This window comes from Neltuma alba, unplaced genomic scaffold (genome assembly GCF_004799145.2).
Source record: "Neltuma alba isolate B1F8T4 unplaced genomic scaffold, ASM479914v2 tig00013081_pilon, whole genome shotgun sequence".
Classification (NCBI taxonomy): Eukaryota; Viridiplantae; Streptophyta; class Magnoliopsida; order Fabales; family Fabaceae; genus Neltuma; species Neltuma alba.
Window position 1 is genome coordinate 451189 of NW_021637411.1, and position 20183 is coordinate 471371.

Consider the following 20183-nt stretch of genomic DNA (forward strand, 5'->3'; position numbering starts at 1 on the left):
TCAAATTAGTCAACTAGCTCTTATAATTAGGACCAGAGGTAATAATTTCTAATTATTTTTCTGGTCTTATTTATAAGGCACTTTTAGTATATTTCATACAGACAAAAAAAAACCTTAAAATGTATTAACTCTTCATTAAAATATAATAATTTTTAACTTTACCCATATTTAATATTTACACATTTTAAAAGAAATAACTACCTACACTATAATAAATAAATGACAAAATAACACATTCACATTAAAAATTTAATGAAGTGACTTATAAGTAGAATAAAAAAAAACTTCTCTCTCTGTCTTATAAATTGAACTAGGAATAGTTATTAGGATTTGTTGGTAGTTTTTTTTCAGAACCTTATTGTAATTTTCCCTTCAAAGTAAGTCATGTACTTAATGTTTTGTCTCATAAATTTTATGATTTATATTATACATAAAACACATGTAAGTAGTTTTTCCAGTCGGATGTCCCCGAGGAATTTCTGCTTGAACTTTCTATTGAATCAGTGAGTTCAGGGGGGAAAAAAGTGAGTTAGTAGTCATTTCAATTTTTGAAAATTTAATTTTTTTTTATTTTTTGTTGTTATCATTAAATATTAACAACTACTTGTTCCTTTTTTAAAGTTTATTAAAAGAAATGGATATTGTTCTTTCATAGTCTTGACATTCGTCATAATTAGTAATTTTCCTATCATGCAATAATTCAAAAAAGATGCTAAGATTTAAGCTCTTTTAGGTTGGCGCTCACGAGTGAGGATACTCCAAGTTTCTTCAACAACACTTAATTTGAACAGAACCTCGGCCCAAAAAAGAAACACAAATTACAATATGGATAACATATATATGAACTATAGTTTGAATTATTGATAAATTACAATATGGATAACATATATATGAACTATACCCGTGGCGGGGCCATCTTCGTTAGGTTGAAAAGAGCAGAAGCAGTACGTAATTTATTACAGATGGTTGGTGAACTGAGTGGTATTTAGACGTCACAAGATTGAAAGAGTCATCGGCCACCCATTCCTCTTCCCTTCATCACATGTCTCCTTAGCCCTGGTATATGCACATTCGTCATGTAATCTTCCCAATCTATTCGCTCTACATCAAACCCAAACTCTCTCTTCTCCTCTTCTGACATCATCTCCCTTAATCTCTCTGTATTACTGTTATCAAACCTGCATTACAATTACATTTATTTAGTACTTGGTCAGTGAATAACTTATTCCTCAAGAATTGCCATCAATATCTATGCTTCTTGGTTGGTTAGCATGTCTACCTTCCACCATAGAATGTGTAGGGCTCATATATGTTGGCCAAGTACTTTGCTTGCTCAACTGATTTTCTGCATAAACTTTCCAGCCTGTGGGGCAGTTTGTCCATGGCTGTGAGGCCACTTTTCTCAATAGCATCTGTCCAGAGGTGAGCAGAGAAATCTTCTGTGGAGCTAAACAGCTTCATGGTTGGGACTTTAATTGGCCTTCCCTTTGAGTCAAAGCAGGGTGAGGAAGTGTAGTGTTTATAGAGCAGTCTTGCTAGCTCTTGGAACACCAGAGGGTTCACTACAGATGAGGCAATATGGTACACTTTCATCTCCGGCTTTCGAGCCATACCATGCTTTGTCATGGCTGCCATGGTTGCATTAACAACCATGTCAGCTGGTACCTGTAAATCACTCAGTTTAAGAGAGCAAATGTTTGTGTCAGATGCTTTAATCAAACTGTAAAATGCTTCTGATCCACTTCGCCTGGCTTTATATTACATCTGATAATAAAACTGTACTGTCTGGAAGAATCTGAATGGGAAATATACGTCACTTACCACATCCAATACTCCATTTGGGTCCACTAAGAAACCTGTGAGCTGCCCTTTTCCATAACACAGAACTATAGGATCCATCATCCTGGGAGTTAAAAGGAAGGTTTGTTAGTTCTGTCATATGATCTCAAAGGGGGTTATTTTCCAAAAGGGGAAAATAATCTTATTTTAGTCCGTGGATTGGTCATAAAAAGTTCTTGTTCATTGTTATAGAGGTGTTGAGATACCTATTTCCTTCCATCCAACCAGGGAATGGCTCACTGAAAGTGCTCTCTATAACACTAGGTCTAATTATAACAACTGGAATATCCTCTCTCAGTTTATCAATCATCATCTCTCCCATAGCCTTTGTGAACACATAGGTATCTTGCCACCCATATAGTCTGGCCCTGTTTCAAACAATAACTTAACAACGAATAAGATCATGAAATTTCACACTGCAAAGGTGGAGGACTTTGCGTCCTTTATGTTTCTTGGAAATTCTGGAAAATTGAAAGACAGAGACACTTAATACCTCTCAAGACCCAACTCCTTCATCTTCTGAGCTAATAAGTTGCCTTCATATTTTCCCTTGTAATGTGAAACCAGCTTCATCTCTCCTTCTATGTCCAATAAGGGCAAGGCTTCTGCTGGAACTTCTGATACAAACTTTTCTCTGGCTATGCTATCTCCAATGATGAATGGCCTCTCGGTGATTTTACCTTGCCTTTGTCCATTAACATATGCTGCAAATTACAGACAAGGAACTCAAAAATCTTAAGCTGCTTTTACCATGAGTTGATTTCTAGGCATTTTTCATTCAAGTCATATTATCTCTGATCTTATTCCTTCTTTTTTCCTTTTACCTGTCGAGACATGGAGAAAGAGCCTAAGCTTCTTGCACTTTTTTGCAAGGCCTATAAGGCGGCAGGGTCCTTTGGTGTTTATGTTGATAGCAGTGTCATATCTGAGATTTCAAACAACTCAGATTATTACTTGGCAAAACTCAGACAAGAAAATGTAGAAACTTCTATAAATACAACTCAGATTATAACTAGGCAAAACTCAGACAAGAAAATGTAGAAACTTCTATAAATTTAGAGGCTAACCTTTCGTCAAATGTTGTATTAGCAGCAGAATTTACAATTACATCTACTTCGTCTGCAATAAGATCAGATAGATCTTCGTCTAGTCCAAGACCAGACTCACAAATATTGCCTACAACAGGAACCAGTTTGCTCAACATGAATGCTTGGTAGGATTTTCCATGGGTTTGTCGTAGGCATGTGAAAAGCTCTGTATTTATGATCTAAAATCACCAAAAAAAAAAAAAAGAAGAAGAAGAAGAAGTAAAATTATGATCAAGAAATGAAAACACCAAATTTAACGAATGCATACTGAAGGAGGGTATCACTGAAAGAATACTTCATTCTGCAGCCTCTCCATTGCAGCTTGCTTGTTCTTTGCCTTGATCAAAAGGTACATTTTGCCCACATCAGGTTCAGTCCTTAAAATCTTCTCAATAAAAACTGGATGAACCGTAGATACATGTTAATTACGCACCATTTTTAATGCACGAATCATCTAAGAAACCCAAAGATGCACGAAAAGAAAAGGGAGAAACTAAAAACCTTTTGCTAGAAACCCGGTAGCACCAGTAATGAAAAACTTCTTTCCTCTGAGAAACTTGACGATGCCTATTCCATCTTTCAATCCTATGGAAGTGGTGGGCGATGGCCCAGCAAAAGGCATCAAATCATTCACAACAATCTCTGCCTGGTTTTTCCCATTTGGAGACAAGACCAAGCTTCCAGCATCCATTACAGTTGCAGTATGATCTGTGCTCACCAATGGTGATCTTTCTGGCAAAACAGAAGAAATCCCACTGGACTTAATCACATTTCCACCTCCTTGGCAACACACAACAATTGCCTTCCTCCTTGAAGAACACAAGTCATTATTTTCAGGCACTCTAATGAGCCTACCTGGTAACACAGAGGAAGATGAACTCAGGGAAAAGGACCCCATGATTAGCTAGCAAGAATAATGGGAGTCCAGTTCAGGAGAAAAGGGTGGTAACTAAAGGGGTGTGCAGTTAAAAATACTGTTGACTTGAAAACTTAGCTAATTTCTTACTGAACCAAAAAAGAAAAACAAGTAAACAAACCCGGCTCTATAAAAGAAAAGGTTTGGTTTGATTTTAAAAGAAAATGAGAGGAGTATGAAAGGCAAAGAAAAGTGGGGAGGATTTAAGGAAGAAGGAGATAAGTGTTAGGTAGTTTTAAAACTGGTTTAATTTTAGAAATGTGAGAATTTCTCTCATAACAGCTCTCTTTTTGCCGCACGGTCACACCCCTCACAAAGGCACCTAAAGCTGAGATGGCGGGAGCTCTCTTTATTTCACGTCATTGATTAGTTAGTAATGATGTTTGTTAGTTAATTATTTTCTTTGATATTTTCTTTCGTATAGAAATAATGGGGAAGAAAGGGTGTGAGAAAGAAATTAGCTCTCGAACGAACTAGCCACCACAGGTCCACAACCAACGGTTCGCGAACTAGAGCGCGTCAACTACAATTATAAAATTTGAATCTTATCAATAATAAACGGAATATGACGAAACACCAAGTTATAAGTTTTAACCCAAAAAAAAAAAAGTCACATATATTAAAATGCTTTTTTCCCCCAGCATGTGCATTAAAATGCTTAATTGCACATCCCCAAAGAATTTATAAGGGCTGACAAAGTTTATAACAGCATACTGTGTCTTGTATCAGAATTTAGATTTTCCATGTGCTCATGATAGAAGCCGATTGCAATTTTTGTCAAGAGGATCAATCGAGTCTGAACTAAAGTTTAGTTCAACCAACTGCCCTCCCAAATAAAATCCCTCAGCTGATTTGTGGGTTTCTATGTGCGCAATTCTTTTTTTAATTATTTCTGAGTCATTAATATATTCGAAGATTACAAGCCAAACTACTTGTACGAAAATAAAAATAAAAACAAAAACAAAAACCACAATAATTAGTTTACTTTTCATTTTTCAATCCGCTTGCCTGATGCTAATGCATTTTAATCTATTCAAAATAATACACTAATCGTAAATTAATAAATATATCTCTGTAAATTAGTATCATACGCAAAACAAGTGTGTGAGGTTAATTTATCTTCTTCTTCTTCTTCTTTTTTTTGAAAAAAGAATTTGACAACACATGTTGAGAAATGACTAGACGAATGTTGGCAGTTCCAGCCCGGTGGGTGCTTTCAATCAAACGAAATTACAAAATTTAGGAGAAAAATTCCAAAGACATATATTAGTCGCCTTGTAAGCATCTATTACAAATGCATTGAAAACCAAAACCTTGAAGCAAAAGTTCTTGCCGAGCATAACGGTCCAGGCTGGCATCAATGTAGCAGATTCTTAGTTCTTCGCCTGAAATATGCCACAAGGGGGGGGGGGGGGAAAGAGCATTCTTCATTATAGCCATTAACAATTTTACCAAAGCAGAAAGGTCCAGGGATAATTGTAGCATGATAAGATTATCAGAATTGCTTGCGTCTTCAAAACAGCTCCTTAACTCTTTTTGTTTCTTCATACCATTGTCAGATTATTAGCAAAGGAGTCAGATGACATAAGACGTCAAAATGAGGACATTCGCAAAGGAAATTATCAAATGCATTACTTATTGGAAAGTCAACCTAAAAGCCTCCGAAGAGAAACAAACAATATAATTTTTTTTTTTAACCTGAAAAACAATTAATCATTAAACAAATTGCAATCTGAGACAAACCTTCTTCAACGTTACGGAGGGCCTTCAGTTTTGCATCGGCATTATCTATCCATATCATGTGTGCATTAGGATCTACAGTAACAAAAGCATAGCCTCTTCAGTTCTTAACGCATATAGAACATGCTCTTGGAATTGAACATTCCCGGTAATCATCCAATCATCCCATCGTGTTTTATGTCCATTGAGGACAGAATCAAGGACAGTAATTAATAATAATAATAATAATAATAATAATAATAATAATAATAATAATGCAATTACCACAGTCATGGTTGTAGAATGATGGAAGTATGTAGACAGCATTTCCAACAGCAGCTTCGGCTTCTACAGATGCAACTGCAGATGATAGCAGGTCTTCATACAAGACTCCAGCCAGTTCAACTCGAAATGCATTAATACGAATTCGGGCCAGGACACTAATGTACCATTGCTTGCTTAGAACTTTGAAATGTCAAGATAAGGAGTCTCCCAACCAATGTTGATTTGTCTCAGTGTTTACGTGTGTGCTTGTCTGCACAAAAAGCATTCTAACACAAGGAGGATACAAGCAATATCTTCATCTGCAATAAGTGTCTTCGTGAAGGCGTTCCTAAACAAGGCAAAACCCTCTTCCAACTGAAAATGAAACACGGATAGACAGATCATGTCCATCCATAGCAGCCACGTCTTGATGTCAAAGCTGTGTAATTAATGCTAATCGAATTTTAACTTGTACATCAATAAATGTTTTAGTAAAAGAAGCTTTAAAAGCAATTAACTAGCATATAGGATTTCGTACTAGGATTTTTATTAAAAAAAATTAATTAAGTAATCTCATGCCAATTTAGATAGTGAAGTCAATTTTCATTTCTTGAAGAAATCTACTGACCTCTATTCAAGTTTCCATCCTTATTATAAGTAAATAATAAATCTCTCACCTCAAATATCATCTCAGGAGTCAAGCTGGCAGGTTGAAGTATGTCAAGACTGTCTACACTAGCAACTCCTGATATGATCATGCAAGCCAACCGTTTTACCAGAAATGGATATTTCAAACCGTGGGTCCTTTGAAAAGAAATCAAGTAACTTTTACATATCAATTAAGCAATAAATAAATAAATAATAATCTAAGACTTTAAGGATCAATAATTTAACAAGAGGGTCCTTAACATTTACATGGACTGAAGTTCTAGAATTTCTACTATTCTAATAGACATTGATTTTCCCCCCTCTCCTTTCCATGTTTATGCTGTTAGCTGTTATTATGTTCCTCACTACAAGTCTTGAACACTCTGTTGTACAATGCTGATCCATTAACGCCCAATAAAGAGGTGTACTGATACTTAGATTGTATATATAAAAGATGATTCTTCTGGTGAAATTGCATGTGAGTGCCTAAGGAGTGAGAAGGATTGAAGCTATGTTTCAGAATTAAATCCTGCTTGGCTGAAGTTCTCGAGCCAACTGAGATGAAAAAATAGCCCCTTTTATCATTCTCCCATTTCCACCGTACAGTCAGCGTCATAATTTTCTGATAAACTGAACAGAAATTTTAAAACTTTACACTAAAGATGTTTTTTCTTCACTTCCAGTTTTAACAGAATTATGAACATCTGAAACCAACTAAACAAACGAAAAAAGCTAGAGCCGGCATTAATGAAATGAAATAGTATCTTGATCTTCAGTGAAACTTGAAAACAAAACTACATACCGGCAATAATCATCAAAAGCCATCCAATTCGCTTTCATCTCAACATCATAAAACTCCTACCAAAAAAAAAAAAATTCTTAGAAAAGTTTGTTTCAATGGAATAATATGATGCAAACCAACTTGATGCAGTTATATAAAACATCAGACCCAAGACTGAACTGAAAATAAGACATGTAATAATAACCTCGAAGCAAATGTTAACCAGATTAATAGTAATCATAGTATTTCTTTAGGATAAAATTTGATATCATAAGTATCAAAATTTCATGTTTAACAGATAGAATCCATACTTTTCACGCCTTGTCACTTCGTTACCTATATTTTATGAACTGCTTTCTTCGTCAGAAACATATTGCATTAAATTGTATATTATTAATCCTGTACTCTTACTAAGCGGCAGTGAATCCATCGAGCATGAATCACTGAATAAAGAGACTGACAATACTAAAATTTCAACTGATCAATCCCTGTGATGCCATTATGCATGGTTAAAGAAGAGGCAGAGGAATGACCACGACACACAAAGCACACTTCTATGTGCTTTCTTTTACTGGCTAACTTGTGAATAGTACATTCTGCAAATTATGACTGTGAAGGAGCCAAAATTTTTCAAATGACTCCGCAGAGTCTAAACTTCGAACAAGTGGTGAGCACTGCCTTAAATGACTTCAAATTAGGTGGAATAAGTAATGTTAATGCACCTTAGAACGTTCTTTGCATTCTTCACTGCAAAATGATACGCCTGCATCTTCAGGTTGGCTCGAATTTCGGAGCTTTCTGAGGCAAAAATAACAGACAGTGTGGATAACAGAGGGAGGAGGGTGGCTCAGAAAGGGTTTGGCAGTATGGATGAGATCTCCGGCTCCGATTGCTCGAGTGGCAAATACACCACGCCCAGCTGACTCGGTAAAACCCACTCGAATTGGAGGCGGACTGGATCGACTCGGACTGTCACGCTCGGCAGAGCTGGTGGAAAAGGTCAATGCCGAGAGTTGAACTCTCTTCCCACAATTTGCTGTTCTGAGTGATGTAACCAACCTGCTCCAACGCTTACACAGTAACTGAGACATTTACTTCCAAGTTCTGATCGACCGCCTTCCGCCGAAATTTCACACTGGCTGAATCGTTATGATCAGAAAAGAAGCATAATTTTAAAGCACCGTATTAGAACCAGGGTAGATGTCTCCCCTGTACAGTTATACGGATTCAATGTTTTGTTCAAAGGAAAGTTATACGGGTTCTCAGAGATGCACCAAATTATCCTAATCTCGACTGGAGATTTACTGCCCGCTGAAAATGGATGTGAATTTTCTCAATAAATTTCTGTCTCCTCATCAAAACTCCTTTCAATTAAAAGTGATTTCGGGATTTTTCATTAAAAAATCGCGATTTATGAATTGTTGGGGCGTGTTTGGATTAGAGTAAAAAATAGAGTTTAATTATAGCTGAGTTATAAAATTAGTTGTGATTAATTGACAATTGATAAAAAAATTGAAGTCTAAGCAAAAATCATGATTGTTTTTTGAAAAATTCCCCATACACTTTATATATGAAAATCCATTATAAACTTTAAAATTATAAGCTATCAAATGCCCTACACATGCATATACACTCTCCAATTGAAAGCGCATTCATAATATTGTCAAGTATTAAATATAAGAATTTTTTTGCATATGATAACTTAAAAAGACTAACTATCATTCCACTCAATTCCGTTGGTGGCAACTTTGTTCACTTTACGTAATACTATCTTCGGTCCTAATTATAAAAATTAGTTAACTAATTGGAGGAGATTAAAGAAAAAAAATTAAATTAATTACTTGTAATAAATATGTGTTGTATTTTCTAAAATATCCTTATTGATCAAGTATATTGGTTAGAACTACTATTATTAGAAGAATTACTTTGGGAAAAAAATTTATAAATATAATAGACAAAATAGATTGAGGTTTTATATTTAGAATCAAAACAAAAATCAAACAAAATTTTATATTAAAGACAGGGAATAGTATTAATGAACACTAGGTATTTTAATTATCTTTCGATATTTCACCGAAAATAAAAAGAATGCATTCGATTTACGAAATACCACGAGGCATCAAAGAGCAGTGAGAGAAAACAGCTAACGAATATATGGCATTTTCAAATTATTTATTTTTAGTGTCCAGAAAATATTTGACATGAAAACTGAAAAGGTGCAAGGAAATGACTTACATATCAATGACACAAAAGCACCACAGCCCATAGCTTCTGGCCCAGAAGGAAAAAAAAAAACAGCCATAACATTGATTTTCATGGTCAATATCTCTACTCCACTCAATTTTGTTCTTTTTTTAGGGACCTCTCTTAAAATTTGGAGATTTCCCCACCAACAATAAGCAATCCAAGCATACATCAAGAAGCAAATCAAATCAAATTACAATATACATACACAAAAAGTAATAAGTTACCCACATCTATTTTTGTTCCGAGTCAATTTCAGCATTTAAAGATTATTTAGTGTCAAAAGAGTGACAGGCCGTGGAGGCAAGGGAAGAATCATCATCCGTGCAAGGGCGATCTCCAATCTAAATCCTCCTCCAAGGGAAAATTTGTCTGCAACTCCTTAGGTGGTATGAAACAGTCCCCGGATAATCCAGGGACGTTGAATGCAACATCATCTATGGTCCACAATTCTTCCAAGCGCGTTATGGATGGGCCAGCCTTGAGGCAGTCCCCAAACCTAGTAATCACAGCCGTTGATTGCCCCGCGTGGGCTATCCTCACGCCCTCCACCGTTCGATAATCCTCGATCTTGGTAGACATGGTGACCTCGCAGTAAGCGGGGTAAGTCCCAGGGGACTGGATCCTCGTGAGGTACGAGTCCTCGAGGTACACAAGGAGGCCGCTTCGTTGGCTGAAGTAACCGTAGGTAACATGCTTGATCATCTCTGCAGTACTATCACTGCGGTCCGCGAGGTTCTCTTGATCAGCTGACAGTTTCAACGCGAAGCAATCGTCGCCTGAGATTTGCTTCTCTCCCATGTACTGGGCAGCAGAGAATACGGCAGACACCGCCAAAGGGTCTAGCCCCTACAAGGTACAAACCGCAATGTCGTTTAGACAGAGACCAAATCAATCTCTTTACATCATTCTATGCAACGACAACTAGCAGAGATGCTGATCAAGTCACTCCACTATTTTTCAGTGGACCCTTGACCTTGAGACCCGGAGTTTGGTCTGTTTGGATCATTATTTTCTTTCAGAAGCATGTTCCTTAATTTCAGAAGAACCTTTTTCTTTTCTTTTTTTAACTTCGAAGTGATGTTGAATTAGAAGTTTAATTTGAGCATAAATAATCATACAAATAACAATACACGATGATTGTATTAATGGACAAGTCTTGAAAAAATAAGTAAGCAGGACTTAACATTGGTACACGTGTATATAAGATTTGAACATCCTTTTATATAATATATTTTCCGTTCTTATTCATTTGTTCTCTAAAAGAAAATACATGGAACAAGGAAAAATAAAATTAATGCATTATATAAAAATTCTTTTTTTAAAAAAAATTATCCACCTTCTGATGACACACTACTTAAAATTTTAACCACATTAATAAATAAAAACGGATGAAATAATTCTCAAGAGTTCCTAACACTATTTACTTCATTCCTTGTTTTCGACCCGAGACAAACTAAATTAGTTATAAATGGAAAGCCAGGGGTTAGGTTGAAAGCATAATTAAATGTGCCTCCCATTGTCTGATATAGTTAAGGTTATTAATTAGATTTTAATGACCGAATTTAGCTGTCTCGCACGAAAGAGGACGGGTAATGTAAGCGGAAATTACAAAATCAGAATGGGAAAACCATATTAAAGGTACCTATTTAATTTGACTCTATGTGTTTTTTTTCTTAATTAAACATTTAATTTTATCTTTTTAGCAACATTAGCTCTTATAACTTTGTTCTATTGATATTTTTAGTCTCTACATAAGGATTAATGATGTTAATAGAGGAAAAATAAAGATTTAGTTAAGAACAAAAAACACATAGGTACCAAATTGAAAATTGAAAAAAAGTATAGGTACCTCCAATATGGTTTTTCCAATCAGAATCATACGAATCTTGAAGAATGGAGGAGATTTGACTCATTGACTCTGACCCAAGCGAATTATAAAGATATTAATTAATAAGGTCGAATAAAGAAGAGATGACTTGCCTGCAGAGCACGACGGAGCGGGCGGACGCCCCCTTTAGCAGCGTGGGCGCCGAGCCACGGAGTATGGCGCCAGGCGACGGTGCCGTCACTTCCGGCAACGACCTTGTGAGCGCCGACGACGAGCTCTATGAGCCACATATCAGGAACCATTTGCCACATGACAAAGCATCCTCTCTCTGACACCCCGTTAGATCCCATTCCCGCATCATCCACCACACCCATCGCCACCTTCCCCGTCACAAACACATTCTTCACTCTCCCCTCCAACTTCCGGCAACCCGTCGCCGCCGTAAAGTGCTGTATTATATACTGAGCCGACGATGACACCTATTCCACGTCATAACACACCACATCATTATATTTACATACATCTGCCTTTTCCTTCTCCTTTTCACCCTCTTTTTTGATGTTCTTACAACTATAACGGTGGTTAGAGTAAATCAGATGATGCACATGGTAAGATAGAGGGACGAGTGCCTTTAGCTAGGCCCAAACACGAGAAAAGAAAAACCTTTAGAGTGGGGTACGAATGACAACTTAGCCTACTGTGTAATTAAAGTGTCAAAAAAGAACCCACAACAGCACTTTTTAATCGACTTTAAGCCAGTGATTCTTTGATCTAACAAAACAGAGTGTAGTATATACTTCACCATATACCAAACTTCAGCCTTAATTAACTAACAAAAGAAGGTATAGCAGCAAAATATGGTAGGAAAAGTAAATAGAAAAGAAGAACAATTTCAAATATAAGTCAAAGAATAGAGAAACAGAGCATGTTTGGGAAGATTATGGCTTGCCTGGCGGAGGCATAGATGTGGCTGTGGGAGGAGAGGGAGAGGGAAGAGGGGGCAACCCAGAACGCTAAGGAGAACGTTGAGGTGGTGAGACTTCTTAGAGAAGAGCAGTGAGAAGTGGGTCTTGATCCAGTGTCGCCATGCCTGGTGGCGACTTCTTCTCTTACTGCTCGCAAGGTCTTCTTCGTTGATGGGTTCTTCTGATAAGGGAGCAAGTTGTCCCATCTCGCACCAGAGACTTGAAACTCGAAAGTTGCGACACGCACAAGAAAGTGAGAATTGGGAAGTACTGGTTACAGAGCGGAATAAGTGGAATGACACTCTCCGGGATAGACTTTATAGACATACAGGAGTCTCATTCGCTGATGTAGTTATAGTTACTTTAAGAACACGCAGGCAATGTGCGTGCGTGCCTCAGTCACATTGGAGCAAAAGTAAGCGGAAAATTTATGGATGTGATTTCTAATGCAACTTGTAAATTTTTAGCTTTGCCTCACATGTTGACTGATCCTTAGTCATCTCATCCCATCTTACCAGCTACTATGTACTTATGATCCAGGTTATAATATATTTATTTATATTTTATCTATTAATGAATATTAAAATGGTTACCCCATTATTTATTAATGAATGATCAACTCTTTCAGTGCTAATTTTTGGAGTTATTCTTTTTAATATATTATGATAATCAAAATTTCACTTTGATTACATGTTATTTGGGTTTGGATTTAGTTTTAATTGAAGCACAGACTAATTCGCCATGCTTTAGTTGAATAAAAAATTGAGCTTAAAATTTTGTTAACAAATAATGACCGATTCTTTTTTTAAAAAATTTTTTGGCCAAAACCTTTTCTTTATTTTTCAAGCTACAACATGTTAGAAAAATTCATGGAGAAATGTTATTTTGGCATGAAATGCATTTTTTTTTTTTGCTTGACAAATCAATACTAGTAGTAAATTTTATTGTGGAAAGAACACTGTTAAAGACATTTTCAGTTGTTCGATCCTCATTTGTAACAGCTTTAATATATTTAAATAATAATCTTTCCAAAAGTATACATGACATTAACGAAATTAGATAGGAAAGTCAGTAATGGAAAGGCATGGGAATCTTTTGGGGTCTGAGATTCAATCCGGGGCGATGTTGGGTTAACAGCTTTTTGGGGGTTGTTCAAATCTGGTCCATACTTTGTTTTTGCTTTTAATTATTTTTATTTTTTTTTATTTTTTAAACATGGGAGATACTGAGGTAGGAGGGTGATTGAATGAGGGAGATATCTTAGTCCTTACATATTCTCAAAACAGAGAAGAACATTACCATGAAGAACAAAGTCCTCTGACTTTTATTATCATTCTTTTGGAAAAAAGGCCAACCACATGCACTGCACTTTGCCACCCCACTCACCACTTTGCATGTCACGTGCTCTGCTTCTTTTCTTAAAGCACCCATGCAATCACAATGTGTGAGGGGAAAAAAAAAAACAGTTCACAGGTATGAAAAGGAGAGAGCAGTACATTTTTGTTTCAATTGATAAGTGGTGAAGTTGTTAGATTAAAGGTAAAATTCCACAAACTATACTTTAAAAAGCTAAATTTACTTTTGATCCTGCAAAGAAAATAATCAATATCATTGATACATGTGTAATACTTATAAAAAGACATCACAACCGTGATAAATTTAGTGATGACAGGCAGAAGAAGTAAAGAACAGGGGAAAAAGAAGAAGAAGAAGAAGAAAAGGTTTGAGTAAAAAATAGAACAAAACAGACAAGTTTCTAGGAAGAAATATCATGACATATTGAGGAAGGGAATTTAATTATCAAAAAGTATCAATAACATGTAAGTACCATAAATTTGTTGTCATTTTTTGTATTGAAATTTGTTACTACTTTTATTTTTTAATATATGACCTTGTTTAATATTTATTTTGGTTTTAAATATAAAACTCTAATTCACTTTGTCTCTCATATTTATATTTTTTTTTTCCAATGTAGTCCTTCAAATAATAGCAGTTCTGATCAATACACTTGATTAGTAAGAATATTTTAAGAAAAATAATACATATTTATTACAAATAACTTACTTAACTTATTATTTTAATCTACTCAAATTAGTTAACCATACTTAGATTTAGGACCGGAGGTAGTATTTTATACTTGTCAATTGTTCTCGCACATTTGGGTGACCAAATCCATTTTTAGGACCGTATAGTAATTCCCTCAAGTTTCTAACAACCACTGGATGGCAATACAAAACCCACGATGATATTGTTACAGCAAGGAGACCAGGGAACAGTGATGTATAGGGACCTGAAACTGGTGTGTTGATGGTGAACTAATAGCGATGATGGTAGACAGACACTGGGACCCAAATCATCAGCGAGTGTTCCATAAAATTATGAAACAAGATCGAGAATATATGAAGATAAGTTGGCGGAAGTTACACGATATCAGAAAGTAGAATGATCATATCTTTTAAGTAAAAAAGGCAAATTAAAGAGGTAAAAGAAAGTGCAAAAGTTGGAATGATATCACAATGTGAAGTCCTAAAAGAGAAGGGGAGATAATAATGATGGCGATGAAGTGTGAGTGACGCTTGACTCTGGTAATACAAAGAGTGGTGGTCATCAACAAAACTATACACGCATTGGCACAGTTTTAGAAAGACACAGCGTACGAGGATGAAACATATGACCCAAAATTTCTCTGTTTTGAGTTTTTATACGAGGAAGTTTACGCAGCTATATAAGGTCATGGGCATAATCATGAACTTGTGCGCAACAAGTTGGTCCTTTTTGTATACTAAATTCTTTTCAGGGACGCCTCTGCTTTTCTTTCTTTATTTGCTCTCTCTCTTTTTTTGCTTCAATAAATACTGAACAGGGCATGTATGAATTATGAGGCTAGCTAGCTTCCGTAAGAGAGATGGGAGGTAAAAAAATAAACGGCATGAATCATCAAGGCGTGTAATTATTCAGTAGCATGGGACCGTATATCCCAGTGTGGAGGTCGTCACAAGGGAATCAAGTAACTTAATTGTACAAGATCAAGAGGAAGATTGTCCTTATATGGGCAGATCTATATATTTACGAATAATGGCAATAACACGAACATTGCTAGATTACTAGGTACAAGATCCCACCAAGATATGCTGTGCCACATATCGGCCATCACGTGGCTGTACTTGTATGCTTACCTTTTTTGGGGGGGGGGGCCCTAATAAGGCGAGGACATCCCATGCGGGTTCTAACAATCCACCAGAATTTAATTGGCAATATCAAATGTGTAATGATAGAGTCAAAGAAATAAGTTATATTATTGTTTTTCTACCTTTTAAAGTTTTTTTATTGAATAAATTTACTGACGAAGCATTTACAATATCTACTAGGAAAGATTGTAAAAAAGACCATAGAATTAAAAAAATTACATACAGGGACCGGTTTATAAAAATTATTGTTAAAACCCATATTATTGTTGTCAAAACTTATACTAATATTGTGATGGGTCTTAATTTATAATTTTTCTAATTTTACGGTTTTTTTTGCGATTTTCCCTATCTATTATCAAAGCTGAGAATGATAGATTGAAAGTTAAAGTAGCCATGGGCCAAGAATATTGAAGTCGGATAAGGCCCAAAGCTAGTAACTTGAAAATTGTAATTTAAAAATCAATGGACCGTGCTTGTGCGGGACTTAATCCTGATAGTATTTAATTTGGGCTTTTAGCTTTCTCTTGCACCAAGAAAACATGAATGGGGCGGAGTCTAATCCAGATCCGATTTCCTAATGGATGCTTGTGTTGGTGAGCTTTAAAACGTCTAAGCGAGATTTTAGGTCGAGCAACGAAGTGTTCGGAGATGGTGTCAAAACGACATGGGACCGTTAGAACAGTTAACATTACTTAACAATAGAAGTGTGGAACAAAAGAATGGAGCTTCGGCTTCGCATCTCAAAATTAGCTATATATGATGCTACTATCTTTCTCCTGCATCGTTTTCATCGTTAGGGAGATACGATATTTTTTCCTCTAAAACTTGTAAGAGAGCCTCTGCCCTTGTTTTGCATCTGCGTTTTCTTACTCTTCCTGGGATTTGCTTCTAAAATTTTGAAGGTTTCATCTCTTTCGGGGTTGAAGTGAGTTATGTGTTAAATCTCAAAAGCAATGGCAGTAAGTTATTTATTTGTTTTTTTATCAGTAATTTTGTTTGTTGAGGGATTGAATACCGTATTGGTCCTGATGGTTTTACTTACCCAGATCCCAGTTACGTTTAACTCTGAGAAAACTTATCCTATAATGAAATGGATCTGTGAAATGCATGCGATCAGAGATAAACTCTTAGATTATTTGAACATAAATCACAAATGGGCAAAAAAGTCACGCGTATTGTTTGTATTAAAAAAAATAAAATCAAACCGTATTTGATGCGAATATGATCTAATCCCATCACCTAAAAAAATTCTAATCTTGATCCTGAACACAAGGAGCACCATGAATTCTTTCAATTCTTTAGCAGATGAATATGGACCTTCAATTGTGAAATCTGCCTTATACATAACCAGGAAGGTTGCCAGGTGGAAGGTGTAAAACAATTTCCATAGATACGAGAAAGCATGTAATGATGTTTCCCTTATCAACTACAAAGGCTTGACCTTATAGAAGAATATTAGGACGAAGTGCTATCATCCTGAAATAACCACTTATGAATAATTTATGTTACAATCTGTAGCTGCAATTTGCAGGAGCTGTCAAGCATGGAAGCTCCTATAACAGAGGTGGACCTTGGGCCCGAGAAGATTGAAGTAGAGAAAGAAGGAGGCCCCGTGTTTCATTGTGATCTTTATGATACAGAAGTAGTTCACAAGGTGGCTGAAGCACTACTTCCTGGGTTAGCCACAGCATGTGTTGATAATACAGCAGGAGGTCTCTTCAACACACCTGGTTCAGTGGCTGCTGACTTTAGAAAGGAAATCGTAGAGTACCTTACCAAGAGAAGCGAGTCCTTTGTTGCCGAGTTGGTTGTGTTAGAAGGAGGACCAGATAGTGAACTTCTGGAGAACCCTTTTGAGATCGTTTCAGTTTTTGTGGATGACTTTGCAATTGAAAAGAGGAATCTGTTCAGTCGCTTTTCTGGCTGGCTGCTAAGTGAAAGAAGAGAAGACAGAATAGATGATATCGTTCAGGAAATGGAGATGAATGGTTTTTGGACTCTAGAGAGAAGACAAGCAATTGCTGCAGCTTTAGTTAAGAATGTTGACTTCAAGAACTTGTTTCATTGCGACATGAAGTTCACCTCCTTGGAAGAACTTTCCAACCATGCTCATAATTGCGGCTTTAGGCCTATCATATGTCATAACCAAGGTTGTGAGGCTAGATTCTGTGCAAGTCATTTGGAGAAGCATGATTCAGAATGTCCTTTTAAGATAATTCCGTGTGAGCAGAAGTGTCCAGAGCTCATTATGAGACGTGAGATGGACAGACACTGCATAACAAAATGTCCCATGAAACTTGTGAACTGTCCTTTCTATGCTGTGGGGTGTCGGACCCCTGTTGCACAATGTTTCGTCGATAAACATCGTTCTGATGAACTTCATTCTCATGTCCTCTGCGTTCTTAAAGGCATCTACAAAGAAGCATCTGAAGAAGATCTTAAACCACGAGTGGAGCAACTTATGCAGGTTAGTGTCTGTTCAGTGTTCATGGCTACTGTTTGATATACTTTGAAACCTTTGATAGTGAAATTTAGTTAGTTCTGATGGTTATCATTAGAAAATGCTTTATAGCCAGGGAAAATGACATTGCCAAGAGTAGGAAAGAATGAATTTGTTGGCCAAAAAAACACAAACAAACAAACAAATGAAAGAATGAATGAATGAATTTGATATCCTCATGCAGTTAATATGCTTAAACTGAGGCTTCAGATTCGCATATGTAAAGATATCAAATTGTACTCTCTTAACATTAGTTTCTTTGGAAAAACTGCTTTGCCATATTAGTTGAGGATCGAAATATGCCAATTTCCTTGTCACTTTTTATATTCAGACCTTTAATCTCTTGCTGTAGGCATCATCAAACAGCAGGTTAGCAGATGCTCGAGATGTGAGATTTTTAACTTCTGTTGTCAAGGATCTTGATTCCAAGCTAGGGCCTCTGGTGATCACTGTGAAGACAGAAAATGATGTGGAGAATAATGCAGAGAATGGAGATGGTAACATAAAAGAAAAGGACAGTGAACAAAGCATACAAACATCAAGCAAGGAAAATTCATTGGATAAAACCGAAGTCACTGTGGAGACGAAAAATGATGCGGTGAATGAAGATAGTAACATCAAGGAAACGGATAATGAAAAGAATACACAGATGTCAAGTGAGGAAAATTCATCAAATAAAGTTGAAGTCACTGTTGAGATGAAAAACGATGCAGAGAATGATCAAAACGAAGATAATAACAGCAAAGAAAAGGACAGTGAACAGAGTACACAGATGTCACGCATGAAAAGTTCATCTGATAAAGTCGAAGTCAATGCCATTGTAAATAAAGATAGTGTTGATGATTATACCGATAAGGAAGGCAATGGCGTCAACAAGGGCAACGAAAGAAGTATAGAGACTTCGAAGGAAGAAAATTCATCAGGTATGAAAAATTCATCTGATAAAGTTGAAGCCAGTGCCGTTATAAATAAAGGTAGTGTTGATGATTATAACAATAAGGAAGATAGTGACATCAACAAGGGCAGCGAAAAAAGTGTAGAGAATTCAAAGGAAGCAAATTCATCAGGTATGAAAAATTCATCTGATAAAGTTGAAGGCAGTGCCGTTACAAATAAAGATGGTGTTGATGATTATACCAATAAGGAAGATAGTGACATCAAAAAGGGCAGCGAAAAAAATATAGAGACTTCCAAGGAAGCAAATTGATCAAATGAAGCAGAAGTCAACAATGTGAATACTGCACAGGTCGACAATAAGGACAAGGATATTGCAGGTGGCAGTTTAAAAACCATATGAAAAGTGGATCGAAAAAAGTTGAAGTCACTACTGCAAACGAAGATGCTGTTGTGAGAAACATCAAGGAAACAAATACTAAATGTTAAAAAGAATTAAGATGAGGGTAGTTCCTAAAATACTGTATAGAACAAAGATGTTGGAGATGATGCCTTACAAGACAAGGGTAGTGAAGGAACCATTCAGGTGTCCATGGTGGAAAATATAGCGCGCAGATCCAATTGAGGCCAATGCATAGTAAAAGAATAGTGCGAAAAGGTGAAGACTAGTGAAAAGAAGAGATGTAGTTCTATTCCAGCTAACTCATCAGATAAAGCTGAAGTCCTAGTTGAGAGCTTATCTAATGAACTCTTACAAAATCTTTACCTTCTTAGGAGATTTTTCACTTTACAAAGTAACTTGCACACATGCCAATTTCTCTTGTTCAGAGTGCTCTAGCATCATTTAGATATATATCTTCTGGTTTCTTTTTTTTGTGTGTGTGTTTTTTCCCCCTTTTTGTCAACTACCCTTTTATTATTGGCTACTTTGTTTGCCACTTGTTTTTTTTTTTTCCCTTGTTTATTAATTTATCTTAATCTTGACATGCTTACAAACATAAAGAGGGCGTTGGAGTAGAAATCTTGTGTGTAGGCTGTAGCATACTTCTCTCTGACTGTACTTTGAATTTGATTAAAATCAGTGAATAAGCTGTGATACGTGACAAAGCACCAACAATTCAGTGAAGCTGCAAAATTGCCTGAATGACTTCTCTGTCCAAATAAAATCATAGCATTTAGTATAAGAACTCTCAAGTCTAATGAAAAATCCCAGCATTCTTGCATGCAATAAAGGTGCAATTCGATGCCATCTAAATAATTGTTGCATCGAAGCTCTGCTAAAGATTTCATATGTTAAACAAATGCA

At 36.2% G+C, this 20183-nt stretch overlaps 4 protein-coding genes across 7 annotated transcripts; 1 reads left to right on the forward strand and 3 right to left on the reverse strand.

Annotated features, from left to right (window-relative positions):
• Positions 1-1009: 1009 nt before the first annotated feature.
• On the reverse strand, positions 1010-3825 carry LOC114734190 (fatty acyl-CoA reductase 2). The gene is made up of 9 exons (XM_028921740.1): positions 3429-3825; positions 3223-3326; positions 2907-3106; positions 2664-2764; positions 2333-2543; positions 2046-2207; positions 1822-1903; positions 1280-1665; positions 1010-1178 (listed from the first exon to the last, which is right to left on the reverse strand). Exons 1-9 carry the CDS (start codon positions 3823-3825, stop codon positions 1010-1012), a joined length of 1812 nt encoding a protein of 603 aa, XP_028777573.1.
• A 1190-nt stretch (positions 3826-5015) lies between these two features.
• Positions 5016-8445, reverse strand: LOC114734237 (histone-lysine N-methyltransferase ATXR4). 2 transcript variants are annotated; one of them, XM_028921813.1, is made up of 7 exons: positions 7978-8445; positions 7277-7329; positions 6504-6630; positions 6132-6201; positions 5848-6027; positions 5587-5658; positions 5016-5228 (listed from the first exon to the last, which is right to left on the reverse strand). In XM_028921813.1, the coding sequence occupies exons 1-7, from the start codon at positions 8344-8346 to the stop codon at positions 5110-5112; spliced, it is 990 nt and encodes a 329-aa protein (XP_028777646.1). In that variant the 5' UTR covers positions 8347-8445; the 3' UTR covers positions 5016-5109. The 2 variants fall into 2 exon arrangements, with proteins under 2 accessions (XP_028777646.1, XP_028777645.1); XM_028921812.1 differs by having other exon boundaries at positions 7277-7332.
• Positions 8446-9544: 1099 nt separating this feature from the next.
• LOC114734249 (uncharacterized) lies at positions 9545-12553 on the reverse strand. The gene is made up of 3 exons (XM_028921832.1): positions 12280-12553; positions 11483-11809; positions 9545-10348 (listed from the first exon to the last, which is right to left on the reverse strand). Exons 1-3 carry the CDS (start codon positions 12499-12501, stop codon positions 9818-9820), a joined length of 1080 nt encoding a protein of 359 aa, XP_028777665.1. The 5' UTR covers positions 12502-12553; the 3' UTR covers positions 9545-9817.
• A 3638-nt stretch (positions 12554-16191) lies between these two features.
• Positions 16192-19898, forward strand: LOC114734138 (uncharacterized). 3 transcript variants are annotated; one of them, XM_028921679.1, is made up of 4 exons: positions 16192-16310; positions 16402-16442; positions 17015-17950; positions 18336-19898. In XM_028921679.1, the coding sequence occupies exons 2-4, from the start codon at positions 16437-16439 to the stop codon at positions 19188-19190; spliced, it is 1797 nt and encodes a 598-aa protein (XP_028777512.1). In that variant the 5' UTR covers positions 16192-16310; positions 16402-16436; the 3' UTR covers positions 19191-19898. The 3 variants fall into 3 exon arrangements, with proteins under 3 accessions (XP_028777512.1, XP_028777511.1, XP_028777513.1); XM_028921678.1 differs by having other exon boundaries at positions 16192-16442; XM_028921680.1 differs by lacking the exon at positions 16192-16310 and having other exon boundaries at positions 16433-16442; positions 17002-17950.
• Positions 19899-20183: the final 285 nt, after the last annotated feature.

Coding starts and splice junctions, on each gene's coding strand:
- LOC114734190 (XM_028921740.1), bottom strand. CDS start 3,825: ATGGGGTCCTTTTCCCTGAGTTCATCTTCCTCTGTGTTACCAGGTAGG. Junction 3,107..3,222: donor TGGAGAGGCTGCAGAATGAA/GTATTCTTTCAG, acceptor TGGTGATTTTAG/ATCATAAATACAGAGCTTTT. Junction 2,544..2,663: donor CTTTCTCCATGTCTCGACAG/GTAAAAGGAAAA, acceptor TGTAATTTGCAG/CATATGTTAATGGACAAAGG.
- LOC114734237 (XM_028921812.1), bottom strand. CDS start 8,346: ATGTCTCAGTTACTGTGTAAGCGTTGGAGCAGGTTGGTTACATCACTC. Junction 6,202..6,503: donor CTCCTGAGATGATATTTGAG/GTGAGAGATTTA, acceptor TTTCATTTTCAG/TTGGAAGAGGGTTTTGCCTT. Junction 6,028..6,131: donor TGCAGATGAAGATATTGCTT/GTATCCTCCTTG, acceptor GACATTTCAAAG/TTCTAAGCAAGCAATGGTAC.
- LOC114734249 (XM_028921832.1), bottom strand. CDS start 12,501: ATGGGACAACTTGCTCCCTTATCAGAAGAACCCATCAACGAAGAAGAC. Junction 11,810..12,279: donor CACATCTATGCCTCCGCCAG/GCAAGCCATAAT, acceptor GACGTGGAATAG/GTGTCATCGTCGGCTCAGTA. Junction 10,349..11,482: donor CGCTCCGTCGTGCTCTGCAG/GCAAGTCATCTC, acceptor TGTACCTTGTAG/GGGCTAGACCCTTTGGCGGT.
- LOC114734138 (XM_028921678.1), top strand. Junction 17,951..18,335: donor GAGTGGAGCAACTTATGCAG/GTTAGTGTCTGT, acceptor CTCTTGCTGTAG/GCATCATCAAACAGCAGGTT.